This window comes from Vicia villosa, unplaced genomic scaffold, assembly GCF_029867415.1.
Source record: "Vicia villosa cultivar HV-30 ecotype Madison, WI unplaced genomic scaffold, Vvil1.0 ctg.000052F_1_1, whole genome shotgun sequence".
Classification (NCBI taxonomy): Eukaryota; Viridiplantae; Streptophyta; class Magnoliopsida; order Fabales; family Fabaceae; genus Vicia; species Vicia villosa.
This window is the reverse complement of record NW_026704981.1, coordinates 303,969-319,776: the sequence shown is the minus strand read 5'-3', so window position 1 is coordinate 319,776 and position 15,808 is coordinate 303,969. Positions and strand designations below refer to the sequence as shown.

General features: G+C 33.6%; 2 protein-coding genes across 2 annotated transcripts; both read right to left on the bottom strand.

The window, feature by feature from the left end:
* Positions 1–5,419: 5,419 nt before the first annotated feature.
* Positions 5,420–9,033, bottom strand: LOC131623097 (polygalacturonase-like). The gene is made up of 8 exons (XM_058894117.1): positions 8,694–9,033; positions 8,475–8,600; positions 8,193–8,357; positions 8,093–8,119; positions 7,793–8,000; positions 7,635–7,716; positions 7,450–7,558; positions 5,420–5,767 (listed from the first exon to the last, which is right to left on the bottom strand). The coding sequence occupies exons 1-8, from the start codon at positions 8,970–8,972 to the stop codon at positions 5,423–5,425; spliced, it is 1,341 nt and encodes a 446-aa protein (XP_058750100.1). The 5' UTR covers positions 8,973–9,033; the 3' UTR covers positions 5,420–5,422.
* Positions 9,034–15,116: 6,083 nt separating this feature from the next.
* Positions 15,117–15,470, bottom strand: LOC131623104 (uncharacterized). Its single transcript, XM_058894122.1, has one exon. The coding sequence runs from the start codon at positions 15,468–15,470 to the stop codon at positions 15,117–15,119; it is 354 nt and encodes a 117-aa protein (XP_058750105.1).
* Between the last annotated feature and the right edge of the window lie 338 nt (positions 15,471–15,808).

Below are 15,808 nucleotides of genomic sequence, written 5' to 3'. Positions count from 1 at the left end.
CGATTCAGCGAGGAAACGATCAAAGTCTCTCATCCTAGTTAGAAGATGTTCGTGGGAGCATTTCAAAATGGACTGAGGGCGGGAAACTTCAACGAATCATTAGACCATAGCATAATGCTACATCAAGGGAGAAGAAAGTAACATAGAGAAGAGGTCAAGATACGTGAAGGAAAAGGGCGTTGTACTTCCGAAATCTTAAATGCGACTTTAATTAAGTGCCTCGCCCCTCCACGCCTCGCGCTTGGTGTACTTCCAAAAACTAAAATGAGACTTTACTTAAGCGCTTTGTCACTCCACGCCTTGCGCTTTGGGGGCTATGAACTATTAAAAAAAACTCATGTCTAGCCGAGTAAGATAGACCACGCCGACGGATCCTTCCGGCCTTTGTTTACGAGGTCACCCCCGAAAGGCTCTTTGAAAGGCGCCCCAGTCACATTCCCATATCAGGCTTCCGAGATCTGCTATCAGCTCGCCAAGACCTGGTCTCACCAGGCAACGCCCTTGAAAAACCGTTATCAACGCATTTAATAGCATTAAAGGGCTGCATGAGCATTAGGGAACATGAGAATAAATCATCATCATGACCATAAAGCTGAGGAAAATTCCATAATTTCTCCTTGCCTAGAGGAAGGCAAGCAATCCAAAAAAATGAGAAATGCATAAACTTCTTTGTGACCTCTCCCGACCTGCATCGGGGAGGTTATCAATATTGTTCTGCCGGAACAGTTTGCGCCGCCCGTGAGAACCGGTAAAACTTTACAGTACCACACAAAATCCATTTTCTACTTAACAACACGTTTCCTTAGAACATGGAGAACTTTATTTTGCTTTGTGCATCTAGTGATCAAGTAATATGAAAGGGAGGGAGATAGAGTGAAAACTATGGTGTCAAGCCATAACTTACAATTTTTGATGCTAGAGGATCCCTACGGACAACAACAAGTGGTGTTACCCTATCTGTGTAAAAATTATCTCCCATGGACGATCCCTCCATCAGCGCTGTCTTATGGCTATCGCATTCAGACCCTTAGAGAGCAGCATTCGAATCACAGAAGTAATCCAAAATCGGATCCATAGTAAAAAATAGAAGAGAAACCAGATCCGAGGTTGGGTCGCGCATAGTTCTGACACCTTCGATGTTATATTGATGCGACGGGGAAGTCTCTGGTTAACATCTTGTCGGACCGGAAACTTGAATGGTCCACCAGAATTATTTGTTTCAGAAGAACCTCTGGACCAGCGCAGTCATGGTGTACCCGAGTAAATAAAAAACGTCATGACCTCTTATGAAGCGGCATGCCGTCATTGGTTCAACTAGTGATATAGAAACCAGATCGGACTAAAAGAGGGAGTTCCCGTAAAAAGGAATCAAAATCATCCAAAGAGAATCAGGAATCATATCGTCAGTTAAGGAAGATAAGTGATTTGTAAATTGCTATAGTTGATCATCGTATAAGTCTTTTCCAAATTAAATTTCTAGTTATAGTCATGTTCTGAATAATGTCTTTTGCTTGAGAGAAAGTAATTGACAATGTACTATTTAATTGAATGTCGTCGGAAGCAGAACCTAAAGGTGTAACTGTTATAATAGATGTGTTTTGGTTCAGCTCTAATCAGAACGTTAGCGTTATAATACAGGTTCTGTATTTTGAACAGGTTGATGCTTAGACCATTTACAATGGGGGTGTTGAAAAAATTATTCAATAGTTGAATGTCTACAATGGTTTGTTGAATGAGGTGTTTAATGTGATGTGGATTAATTGGTGTTGAAAAGATTCAACATGTTGAGTGAGAAAAAAGTGGGGCCACATGCAACACTTTACACAATTTTATTGGTTGTTGTGATTATTTAGATTTTATTTTCTTTTAATCATTTAAAATTAATTATTTCATAGTAAATAAATTTTTTATTTATTTTTATTTTTATCAAAATTCATTATTTTTTTTCCTCTATAAATAGAGACTTGGTTCATTTGATTTGGACTCATAAAAAAAAATTCACTTTTAATTGATAATAGATATTAATATATAATCATAAAAACAAAACTTTAAAAGAAAATAAGAATATGATGTGGGGTAGGGTGTTGAATTTTATTAAACAAAACCATTGTAGTGAAAAAAAATTGAATAGGTGTTGAATTATTAGGTGGAAGAGAGAGAAGATGATGTGGAAGATAAAAAGTGAAAAAGTAGGGTGTTGAATAATGTAACCATTGTACATAGTCTTAGTGGGAGATATTATGTGGCATTTATTCTGACATGTTCAAATGCGCCGGCATCAGCGTTTCTGAATTCACATTATGGACATCTCACATCTGTCACTTTCTTTCTGTCATCGAGGATCCGAAGATTTCCAATACCATAGCATGATGAAACTGTTTCCCGGTGTGATATCGGGATCGAGCGATTAATGATACGGAACTGGGATAGAGCCAAACGCTGACGTGGTCTCAAGATAAAGCTATTGTGTCAGATGTAGTACAGACAGAATTCAATTTTCTGGTTATAAAGTTTGAATTTGATTAGATTGCTCCATGAGCATCCTGAAAACTAACATGAATAGGTAGTAGCAGATATTGAATAAGATAATGCAAGTTAACTTGTTGATGAATTGCCTTTGCTATCTTTCTGATGCTTTTGGCTGGTTCTGCTGCTACACCCAACTGACTGGTCTATAATGAAGTACTTGTACATAATGGATTTATTATATACAATGCTAGCAATTCAAACGTACTGTGGGTGCAGAAGGTTCAAAGAAAACTGAACCAGCGGGATATGAGTTGAACCGGAATTTGAAAGATTTTATATTCGGTCGGAACTCTGAGGTCCAAAGTTTTATGATCTGTGTGACACGTATATGTGACTATAACTTGGCCGTTCGAGTAAGAGCGATCACAACACCAACGCCACCATTGAAAAGGCTTTCCGGCGAGTGAGTCCAACTCGATGTCGGGCTCCTGGACGAAGCGACTTCAAATTAACTGAATCAAACTAGATCAGAAGAAGATAGCAAGCTATGGAAGAAGACAACACAACTCAAGATCTCGACCACTGGAGTTGGCTACAATCAATCTCTTTCCGACCTGGGACTGGGTATATTTTTTGTCTTGTTTTGTTATGATTATCTCATGTTTTCGAGAACTTCTTTGGAGGGGCTGAGTCAAGGTATTTAGCCACTGACGTATGCAACAACTGAACCGAAACATTGCATCCGTCCAAGGAGCCTTCGTTTGATTACCGGTTCCAAAAAAACGAACCAAGCCGGACGACTGCAGAACCAGAATTTTGTATGGAGTGATTGCGAAAGACGAAAAGGGTTTTCGTTGAAATTCACTGCTGCAAATCAGAATCGTGACGCTGAAACAACGTCGACGCTACTGTGAGAAGATTAGTGATTCTCATCCATTACTTTAGATTATCGCAAGTCTATTTTTGAATTGGGTCGTGCATAATTTAATGGATGTAGTTCATAATCGTGACGCTGAAACAACGTTGAAGCCACCGTCAGAAGATTAGTGATTCTCATCCATTACTTTAGATTATCGCAAGTCTATTTTTGAATTGGGTCATGCATAACTTAAAGATGGAGTTCATAGTTTTTAGATGATTTACAAGTGAATTCAAATTTATGATCTATTATGCTTTAGGTTAAGATAAACATGTGTGTTGATAATGTAGGTAGTGTTTTGAAGATGTCGCGTAAGCATGTCTTACCATATAGTACAATTACTAATGTAACATTTACATGTTACTCATATATGATATGAAACTATGGTTATTGAAGTGTTATTATGCATTGTGTTATCGTTTTTCTCAATCTGCATGCAACAATCTTAAGAGCTGATCAAACATTTTCTGTTTTCACTTCTATCTTAATTAAGCGAAACTTATGTTTTTATTACAATTAATTAATAACAGAAGTGTGTTAAATAGTATTTTCTTATCAGTACTGTAACGAAGAGCAGAATCCTTTCCAAGTCAAACTGGCAATGAGAATACTTCAAATTTCTTTTTTAAGTCTATGACGATGATAACATTATAAAGATAGTCATATTCATAATATTTATACAGTGAGACCAAGTTTGAGATCTTTTCACAGAGACATGGGAGAAACTAATATTTATGCAGGGTGGTAGTCGGGAAAAACTATATCGTACCGAAAAACTCGAATTTTCAAATTTGAACTGTATTTGTTACAATTCTTGCGATTTAACTTTTGTGTTAGTAATTTCATAAAATAACTATGCCAAATTTGATTCTAATCAATTAGAACACGATATATAAGCCATTTACTTCTTTCAAGGGGATTAGGTACTCTTAAATTCACGATTTTATAAAATTTAAATGTTTTGACATTAAATGTCGCCACCCCCACACCTAAAATCTTACAAGTTAATCCGTGTTCTCCTAGTCATAATTATATTAAGTGTAATACAAATAAAATTTTAAGAGGAAATCCTGGAATTTCAACGTGTGGTGGCATATTTAGGGATAATTTAGGAACATTGTTGAGAACTTTCTCAGTTAAGATTGGAGTTTGCACATCCGTTCAAGCTAAATTGGATGAAATCATGTTTGCTATCGAATATGCTAACTGGAAGAATTGGAGAAATCTTTAACTGATTCAATGTTAGCCATTCGTTCATTTTGTAATTTGAATATTGTCCATTCCCTTTTAATTAACTAGAAGAATAATTTACACACTATATTTCTTTGAATTCCGAGATCTAACATTTTTGTTCGGAGAGAAAAATGCATGTGTAGATAAATTAACTAATGACAATATCTCAATCCACCTCATAATACTCTTAAGCACCCTGGCGAAATTTCATTTTTTTTCCACTTTTGGAGGTGTATCTCCGGAAGTACATTTTTTTATTTAACGTTGAATTGTTCCGTAGGTGCATCTACGAAACCATTTAAACAACGTTAAATAAAAATTCTATAGATGCACTTACAAAACAAATCAGCGTTAAATAAAAAAAGTGCTTTATGAGATACATCTCCAAAAATAATAAATATTTTTGGAAAAACATATGGTGCCTGAGAAACTCGGGGTGGAATGAGAGTTTTTTTTTTCTTTGATTGTTATATTTGGTGGGAACTACTTTTATTTTTATGGTGAAAACCACTTCTTATTTATGCGTTTGAAAGTGTTTTGAAGAATAAGTCGTCTAATTATATTTTTTAACTATTCGATGGAATAGGTTTCATATCTCTCACCTTTTTATTTATTTTATTGAATAATTCGTCTTAATTTAAATAATATTAGCATGAGTTAACATATGATCATCGATAAAAAAAATTCTTAATTATTGTTGTAAAAAATGTAGATATTAAAATTTCTTTTAATATGTCTATTTCTGTGTAACCTTATTTATCAATTTGTGGACAAGTTTATCGAAATTGAACGCTGAACTCTTCAAGCAGGGGAGCATTGAGGATAAAATTTTCCTCTATTTACATATTTAACATTCTTACATGTAGCTATGGTGCCCCCACTTCCTTCTTCTTGTTCTAAAATCACATCCTGCAAGTAGATTTCTCTGCAAGGAACGATTTTGCTGCACTCAAATGTAATAGCTACTTCTGAAGCACTTGTTCCTCTTATGTTTTGGTACAAGACACGACTTAATCGCACCCCTTTGTTCTGCTCTTTACATGGTTTTGTTTGATCACAGTAGGATTGATCTATTATTATTGGATTTGTAACGTTTTGCATTTCAATGTCCATAAATTTGATGTTTCTTGCATATCCTGAACCACCCTGTGTTGAAATGAACTCAAAATATAAGTGAGATACAATATATCATAATAAAAATAAAATCTTAGAATAAAATAAACTATTAATTGGATAAAACTATGATGCTCATACACAGATTATTCAGATAACCAAACAATATCTAATTAATAACTATTTATTATATCTGGATACTATAACCAATTCATTTAAAATTTAAAATGGTTATATTTTTACATAATCGATTATAATAAAATCGGTTTATTCATAACTATATTTTATAACAGTTCTAAAATTTATAACAAAATTTTAATTTAAAACCGATTTCGAACATCAAAATAAATTTTTTATATTTGAATATTCTTTTTTTACGATCAGCTTTAAATTTGTATTTTTTCGGAAACAAATATTTTTAATATTTCCAAAAAAATGATTTTTTCGTATTTTCGAAAAATAATTTTGATTTTCCATTTTTTTCGAAAAAATTTGATTTTTTTTTCCGATAAAATATGATTTTTTGTATTTATTTTAAAAAACTCAATTTTTTTCGTATTCCCTTCCGTGTTTTGGAAAGAACTCGATTTTTTACGAATTTAGAAATAACATCGATTTTTTTTTTGTATTTCCAGGAAAAAATCAACTTTTCGTATTTATAAAAAATGATTTTTTTTCATATTTTCAAAAAAAACACGATTTTTTTCGTATTTCTGAAAAAATCGACTTTTCATATTTCCAAAAAAAAACATTGATTAAAATTGAATTTTACTATTTTTAAAAAAACTCGACTTTTCCTATTTTAGAAAAAAACTCGATTTTTAGTACTTTTGAATAAAATCGATTTTTCATATTTTCGAAAAAAATCGAGTTTTTCGTATTTTTTGAAAAAACTCGTTTTTTTTAATGATTTTAGAAATAAAATCAATTTTTTTTCGAAAAAAACCAATTTTATCAATTTTTTTAAAAATTGATTTATTCTTATTTTTGAAAATATTTTAATTTATTTTTTATTTTGGATATGGATGTCCAAAATATAAATTTGATTAAAAATCATATTAAAATTAATCAGTTCTTCACAACCGGATTTGAATATAAATATGAATAATTTATATAATCGATTAATTTGACCACCCCTAAATAAAACCAAAGTTGTCTACTACACCAACCCTCCAACATTTCGAAGATAAATAATTAAGTAGAATTTCATACAATATTTTTTCAATTATATTATAATTAGAGAAAATGGGTGATGCACTGACAGTGTAAAAAAGTTTTACACTGTCAACTAATCACGACCATGAATCAGGACAAGTCAGACTGTAATTTTAAAAAAACTTATATGACATGGCAAAACGATTTGTTTCTATTGGATGACAGTGTAAAACTTTTTTACACTGTCAGTGCACTACCTTTAACCTCTTATAATTAAATAAGATTTTTATTTATTTTGTGACGATTAAACTGTGACTAACTTATACTGGTTATAAAATTTGAGAATGATGCTCTGGATAAAATTTGTCATAGGAGTTGTTACTTTAGTTAGAAATTAGAACTAGAAGGTTGGTGATTGAAACAAGAACCAACAAAGTCAAACTTATTTGCACTAATTTCATCAACTTTCCAATGTTGGTCCTATCAGCTTTGAAATTATGGAAAGTGAAAACAAAATCAACATAAGTTGAAATTCCACTTTTTTGCAACTTTAGTCTAACCTGCCATGTTTTTATTCTCACTCCATTTTTTGTTCCTATTAAGGTTGCTCTCTTCACCACCACATTTGAAACTTCAGCTTCTGTGTTATCACGTCCCAAACTTCCAATGCTGCAAAATATATAAAAATATGAACCGTCTGTTCTCCATCTAATAGTCGAGATTTCAATTAATATAAGAATGAAACCTGATTCCATGTCCGGGTCCGCATGTGATATTCGTAGCTTGAACATTTTTTGATCCACTAATTATTGAAATACAATCATCACCTTCAATAAAAAAAAAAATAGTAAAAATTAAAATAAAGTTTGTCTTAATCTGAAGTTGTTGCCTTTTGATACATACCTGTCCCAATATCACAATCTGTTATGTCAATATTTTTTGTTTCCGTGACATGAATTCCATCAGTATTGGGGCTATTTTGTGGTGCTCTCATAACCAAATTCGAAACAAACACATTGAAGCATCTCTCAAATGATACATGCATTTTTTGTGGATCTTTGAACCTTAGATTCTCCACTCTCAAATTCTTGCAACCATAGAATGTCACCGCCTTCATGATTTTTTTTCAACGAAAATATGAATCAATAGGAAAATAAATAATTATTGTAAAACTTTATGGTTGGAAAAATATTATGATCTTACATGTGGTCTTGGTTCATCATTGCATGTCTGTGATCAACAAGAAGAGAAAAAATAAATTAAGATCAAGATTCATATAATAGAAAAAGTAAGAAAAACTTACAAGGTAATTGTTATATTTGCAGGAGTTTTTCCACCATTTTTTCCCATTGCCGTTGAAAGTGCCACCACCTTCAACACTGAAATTGGTGACACTATCAAACACAATCCAATGTTGTCTATCTGTGTATGCTGAAAGTTGAGGCCATGCTTCGATTGTTCCATAGAGCTAACATGATGAGTTAGGAAAATAAAACAAATACAATGAATAGTTTATAAAAAAATCATATATCTTATTTGGTTGACACTAACTAATTTAATTTAACATTATGAAAATAAGACCTACCATAAAGGAAGTATTTGGTTGACATGGACCTGAAAAAGATATTGGTTTGAGACGATATATCTTATTTTTTGGTACAACAAGAATAGACCCTTTAGAACATGCTTCATTCCATGCCTTCTTAAATGCCTTAAGAACAAACAAAATCAAGTGAAAAATGACAACTGACAAAGGTTGAGAATGGTGTCATGAAATTAACATGATAAAATTTCTATTACCTACCTCCCTATCATCTCTTCCATCTGCGTGGGCTCCAAAGTCGTCAACATTAACCATTCCTCGAGACTTGGAAGACAAAAAGTTATCTCTATTGGTCCTTGCTATTTGGCCAAAATGTTGATGTTTTGTTTTGATCAATCTTCCATCAAGTGAATTGTAGTAGTATTCGGAATTTGTTTGATCAAGTGGTTCCACTACGTAAGAGGAATTGCATAAGACTAATGAAGCTAGGAGGATCATGAAAAGTGTGAAAAGTGTGATAATAGGAATTTGTAGATGCATATTTTTGTGAGATAGATCGATGGAGAGAATTGTGAATGGTTCTATGCCAAATGAGGGTCTAACGATATGATGTTATAAAAGAACTAGAGATGATTTTATAGAGAGTGATTTAAATGATGTTATAGAAGAACTAGAGATGATTTTATAGAGAGTGATTTATGCTTAAAGTGCACTTAGAATCATGGAATGTCTTTTGAGGAATGAAATTGTAAGTTCTTGAAAGGTGTGTTTGTTTGTGTTAAAATTTGGACAACTTATGAAATTGAAAACTGAAATTGCGGGGATCGAATCGTGATTCTTCTTACCATGTCTAGCGCCAATCACCACTAGATCAATTAACGATTGGCTGCTACTAACAACCTTTAAATACAAAAAATTCTTATACAGAAATTAATGAAATAAAACTAACCATAAATTTGTAACATCTAATATAAATTTGTAACATTCTACTACTACTCATAATTTCTATAATTAATTTCATAACAGTCATTATCATAGGAATGCTACAATTAATTCTAATAATAGGTACAAATCCATATGTTTAACACTCCTACTTGGATATTGACACCAAGTTTCCCTCTCAAGTTTTCAAACCTTCCTTTTGAAAGAGCCTTTGTGAAGACGTTCGCCAATTGGTCTTCTGTCTTGCAATATTGTAACAAGACTTCTCCTTCCTTTTGGACTTCTCTAGAGAAAAACAACTTAATATTAAAGTGCTTAGTCTTTCCATGAAAGGCTGAATTGTTAGAGATTGCAATTGCTGCTTGATTGTCTATAAACACCTTTATTGTTTCTGCTTGAGCCAAATGTGGATCAACTAGAATTTTTCTCAGCCACAAAGCTTGATTAACTGCTGCAGCAACAACGATGAATTTTGCTTCAACAGTTGAATGTGCCACAATATCTTGTTTCTTTGAAGATCAAGAAAGCATTCTGGAACCTAATGTAAAACAATTGCATGATGTGCTTTTCATATCATCCAATGATCCTCCCCAATCACTGTAAAAAAATCCATGAAAGTTACATTCTTGATTGTAATTGAACCATACACCATAATCAAGATTTTCTTTGATATATCTGAGCACACATTTAGTAGCTTGAAGATGCATTTTTGCTGCACAATGTATGAATCTTGAGAGAACACTCACAACATGCAAAATATCAGGTCTTGTTAGTGTAAGGTATATAAGGCAGCCAATAAGACTTCTAAAATTAGTCTCATCAACCTTTTCTGCACCATCTTCCTTGCGTAATTTCAATTTTTGAACCATTAGAGTATCCACATGTTTTCAACTCTCCATCTGAAACTTCTACAAAATATCTTTTGCATATTTCTTTTGGCTGATAAAGATTCCCTTTTCACTTTGTTTGACTTCCATTCCAAGAAAGAAAGCCATTTCTCCATAGTCAGTCATTTCAAAGACTTTCGTCATATTTTGTTCAAACTCCTCAACAAACCCAACATTGTTTCCTGTAACTAAAATATCATCCACATACAAAGAAACAATTAAAATATTAGATTTCAAGTACTTCACACAAAGAGTTGACTAATTGAGACTCTTTGTAAAGCCAATGCTCATCAAGAACTCATAAATCCTACTATACCAGGCCCTTGGAGCTTGCTTCAAACCATACAAGGATTTTTTTAACAAGTAAACCTTGTCTTCGTGCCCTTTAACAATAAATCCTTCTAGTTGGTCAACATATATCTCGTCCTGCAAATAACCATTGAGGAAGGCGGATTTCACATCAAGTTGAAACACCTTCTAGCCCTTTTATGGTGCCAAAGCAAGGACTAATATGATTGTATCAAGTTGAGCAACTAGAGCAAAATTTCAGAAAAATCAACTCCAAATATTTGAGCATATCCCTTCAGTACAATCTGGCCTTGTGCTTATTAATGGATTCATCTGCGTTGAGTTTGGTTCTAAAAACCCACTTTACACTAATAACATTTTTGTGTGGGGGTCTAGATAATAATTCCCACGTCTTGTGAAAAACTTTCAGGCTCTAACACAGCAAAAATTTCAGGCTCTACAGAACTTTCAGGCTTTAATTAAAGATAAATCATAAAATTGATTATGTTTACTCCCAACTCCATTGTTTATCTTCGGCAAAATGAATGTATATGCTTATCAGAATCTTACCAATTTGTGGTTGAAAGACTCTATAAGCCTGTGAAGTTGTGATAAAGCCAATAAAAATTCCTACCTCTTCCTTCTTATCCAATGTATCTCAATTCACCTTTTGCACATAGGTAAAACAAATACAGCCAAAACTTTAAGTTTTTGAACAAAAGGTTTATGGACATACCATGCTTCAAAAGGAGTTTTCCCTTGCGCTGCCTTTGTAGGAAGCCTATTTAATAGAAACACGACTGTATTAGCAGCTTCAGCCAAAAATTTCTTTGGTAGGCCTTTCTCATGCATCACACATCTTGCCATCTCCATTATTTTTCTATTCTTCTTCTCAACCACCCCATTTTGTTGTGGAATGTAAAGAGTAGTAAGTCGGTGCTCTATTCTAGCCTCTTCACAAAAATAATTAAATCGGTGTGATATATAATCTTTCCCATTGTCATACCTTATAACTTGAATTTTAGAATCACATTGATTTTCAATCCAAGTCTTAAACCTAAAATATAAAAACTCCTGCAAATTCAGATTTAAATCTCATGAAATAAATCCAACACATTCTAGTAAAATCATTAATAAAGGCAATGTAATATCAACTTTCCTTTGAAGATAATCCAGGTTGCAGTTATAATGCCCTGAATTTAATTAATGGTTTAATTAAATTAATTAAGAACTCGATTGTTGGAAATCTTCGGAGTAAGGAATTTATCGGTATTAATTTAAGGGACGCAAGTGAATTATTATATTGTTTGAGCGGTTGAATGGAAGGTCTGATTAAATTAGTCGGTTTAATCGGAGAAATAATATTAGAAATAAAATTATTATATTGGAATAGTTATTTAATTTATTTGGTTTTGCGGTGGTGCGGGAATTAGCAAAATGGAGGTGCTAATATTAGGCCCAATAGGAAGTGATAGTGTTATTTGATTATAATTAATAAAAGAGAAAGTTGAAGTATCAATGAGGGTTTTCCTTTTGGAAAAGTGGCTATCAGAACATAACACAAGGGTTGTTGGGAGTTTTTGGAGAATACGTGAAATTTCAGAAGAGAAGAGGAAAAGAGATACAAGAGCTATGCCGTGAAGAGGAAACCAGAAGAATTATGCGATGCCGGAAGCTAGGAATTCGACCGGAAATCGTAGAGCGGACTCTGAATACAAGGTAAGGGTGGAGTTCTTGCTCTATTAACAGGGATATGATGAATTGTATGTGGGGTTTAGGGTAGAAGTATTATCTCTGTGTCTCAGTATAATTTTGATGTTTGTGGTGTTTGTTGTGTTGAAATCTTTTCTGGAAATCCTGTGAAAATTGATGTTACGTGGATTATTGAATTGTTGTGTTGTTTGTAATCCTCGGATGAATTGGGAATGTTTCTTGATGAATGATTGTCTTTTTGTGTTGTGAATACTACTAAGTCGTTGAATTCTGGAAATTATTAAGATGATTCGTAGAACAGAAAATAGGGATGAAGAGAATAAAATTAGGGACGGAGGTCATAATGGTAAGGGATGGGAGCCCCATATTGCAAGGAGGCCCCACCAAAAAGAACAAAAATTAGGGACGGGTGCCCTGGAACTAGGGCTGGGCGCCCTATGTGCTGGGACGGGGGGCCACATGCCAGAATTTGGCAATGAATTAGTAAGTACCTTGCAATAATTTAATCTATTTAGTGATAACATATGAGATCAATAATTTGGCAATAAATTTAATTGGGAGAGTAGGGATTAACTTAGCATAGTGTTGAATTATGGCCACTAATTAAATTATATGGCATTCGGTAGAAAGTAATAAAATGAATGAATTTTACATAGCAGGTACAGTAGAAGTAATAATAACATTAGTGGAATAATAAGAAGTATCAGTAGCAGGTTTTCTTTTTGGAGCATAGTAGTGTAGTTGCCTAACTTTTCAACAGGGACTTGATAATCATCAGAATAATATCCTAAGGTAAATCAGTGGCAGGAAGAAAAATATATAGCAGAAAGAATAATGTAGGAAAGACCGTTTCGGGATTAACGCGCTAATCGCGATTTTTGTGATGTTGTGATGTAACATGTTCTTGTTAATATTATGAAGTATTGTGATGTTGGCATAAACTAATTGTGTTGATTGATTGTTGGTGAATTATTGGCGATGATTCGTTGTGGTGATGCATTAGCGATGTTGCGATGCGATGAGCTTTTGTGAATTATTGTGAAGTGCAGGATATAAAGTGACGATGAAATTACCTCTAATTTCTGGTAATTGTTTGTGGTATAGGCGTAGGCCTCGTGACGATTTTGTTGTGGTTTGTTTGTGATGATGCATTCATTGAGTCGCATGAATTGCATTTTGTGACGGCATGGATTAGAAAATAGTGACGGAGGCTTATGCCTGTTGAATGCCTCTAATAATTGGCAATTGGCAATGGGGGCTGAAGCCCTGGGTACCACATGCATGTGCATTTGTTAGAGTCGCATTTCATTTTATGTGATTATGAGTTTATGTGATTCGACGTGTGAACTTATGTGAATTATTGTGACCTGGATATGAATTTATGTGTGATATTCTGACGTGTGTCGCTTTGGTTGAAATAGCGAAGTAAATTGGACGGTAACGATTATACCGCATAGTGATGTATATTATAGCCTGAACCTATAAATATATTGTTTATCATAACTCTGTTTATATAGTTTGATATCTCACCCCTTTATTTGTTTCACTGTTAGCATTATACTGGTAATGCGCAGGTAATTGCAATGATGGAGATTTAGTTGTCGTGAGTCGAGTCGGTGTTGTCGCTCTGGTACATGGCACTCGGGGGGGTGAACGCTTGATGTTACTTTAGTTGTTGAAGTTTATGTCGACTTTTTTGAATAATTATTAAGTTGAATTTGTTTTAGTGGCATACAAGCTGTTATGAGATTTGAAGTTGAGTTTGTAGGTTCCGCTGCTTATTAATGAAAAGTTTATTTGTTTTCAAAGGTTGAATTATGTTGTTAACGTTCATCCGAGCTATGTGTTATGTATCTCTGTTATATATGATTAATATGCTGTTGTTTTAAGAAGTAAATGTGACATCTCATTTGCTGATAAAATTTTGAATAACTCTGATTTTTCGTTATAATTATCGATTATTCATTGGGTAGAAATAGGGTGTTACATCAGTCTTTCAATATCTATATGAATTAGGTGCAGTTTTTATGATGATCTCCAATTCGATTGAGGAAAGGGTGGCCTGAATTGTTTCTCGTATTGGCATGCACTGCAACTGCTGACATAGTCTTCTAACGATGGAAAGCCTTCGACAATATTATGCTTTTTAACATACAACAATGCAGTATGGTTGAAATGACCCAATCTTTAATGCCAAAGATCGGGAGTATTGATTGGGATTGAAACGACAACCTGCACCTCTTCCATAAGATCTAAAGTGAAGCTTTTCCCCTTCATTTTTGACCTTAAACAAATCATGTCCTTTTGCATATTTAATTAAATACATTTTATTTTCAAACAACACTTTGTATCCCTTTTCAAGTAACTATTTAACACACAACAATTTTGGATTAATGTCTGGTACATAAAGGGCATCAGTGATGAGTTTAGTACCTGAGCAGCTTTCAATTGCAATTGTGACCTTTCCTTTAGTTGAAATGCACTCCCCATTGTCAATTCTGACTTTTGAAATTGTTGTTCTGTTTAACTCCCTGAATAGCTCTTCATCATAGGTCATATGATGTGTACATCCACTATCGATTAGCCAAATTTTACCATGGTTGTTGGTGGGAAAATATGTTACTGCAAATAATTGTTCCTCGTCGTCTTGTTGATCATTTAATTGAGCTTCTGGTTGAGGTTGCCTTTTGTTCTTGCAAATTTTTGCAATATGTCTAAGTTGGTTTCTTTTGTTGCAACGTATATCATGCCTCTTCTAACATCTAAAATATGGATGATTTCTTTTTCCACAATGTTGGCATGGAGAATTATTTGTCTTATTGTTTTCAACTTTACTACTCCATTTTTTGGAAATTTATCCTTTCTCAAAGTTTTTACATTGGACCTTTTTCTTCTTTCCTTTGTGGCCTTGATTGAGCTTCAATTTTGCTTGTAAATCACCTTTAATCGTGTCTTCCTCCCTCATAAGTATCCTTTGTTCTTGAGCTTGCAAAGCACACACCAATTCTGATAAAGAAATGTTTGACAGATCTTTGGAATTTTCCAAAGAAGAAATGGTAGATTCAAACCTCTGAGGAACAGTCACAAGAATTTTTTGGACTATCCTTGTATCAAAAAACTCAGTTCCAAGAAACCTTACGTTGTTGACAATGCTTGGAAGTTTGTCACAATATTCATTGATTGTTTCTGACTCCTTCATCCGCTGCATCTCGAATTCTCTGATCAAATTCAACACTTGCATCCCTTTGACTTTCTCATTTCCTTCATACTCCTACTTGAGAAAATCCCAAATTGCTTTGGCTGAATTCGGAGTTAAAATTCTTGTATAGATTGCTTCAGAAATAGCACAAAAAAGATAAGACTTTGCCTTTGATTTTCGCTACTTTTTGTCTTTATGATTTCTGATTTGTGCAAGCGTTGGATTTTCTGGTAATGGATCAATCACATAATCCTCCTCAACAGCCTCCCAAAGATCATTAGCATCAAGATAAGTCTCCATTCTAGTTGCCCATAAGTGATAATTTTCACTCTAAGGTCCCTCAAAAA

Bases quoted from the DNA above. Each gene is read 5' to 3' on its own strand.
- LOC131623104 (XM_058894122.1), bottom strand. From the start codon at position 15,470: ATGCAGCGGATGAAGGAGTCAGAAACAATCAATGAATATTGTGACAAA.
- LOC131623097 (XM_058894117.1), bottom strand. From the start codon at position 8,972: ATGCATCTACAAATTCCTATTATCACACTTTTCACACTTTTCATGATC. The intron at 8,001-8,092 runs GTAAGATCATAA...AAAATCATGAAG, and splicing joins ATGATGAACCAAGACCACAT to GCGGTGACATTCTATGGTTG. The intron at 7,559-7,634 runs GTTTCATTCTTA...TATATTTTGCAG, and splicing joins GGACCCGGACATGGAATCAG to CATTGGAAGTTTGGGACGTG.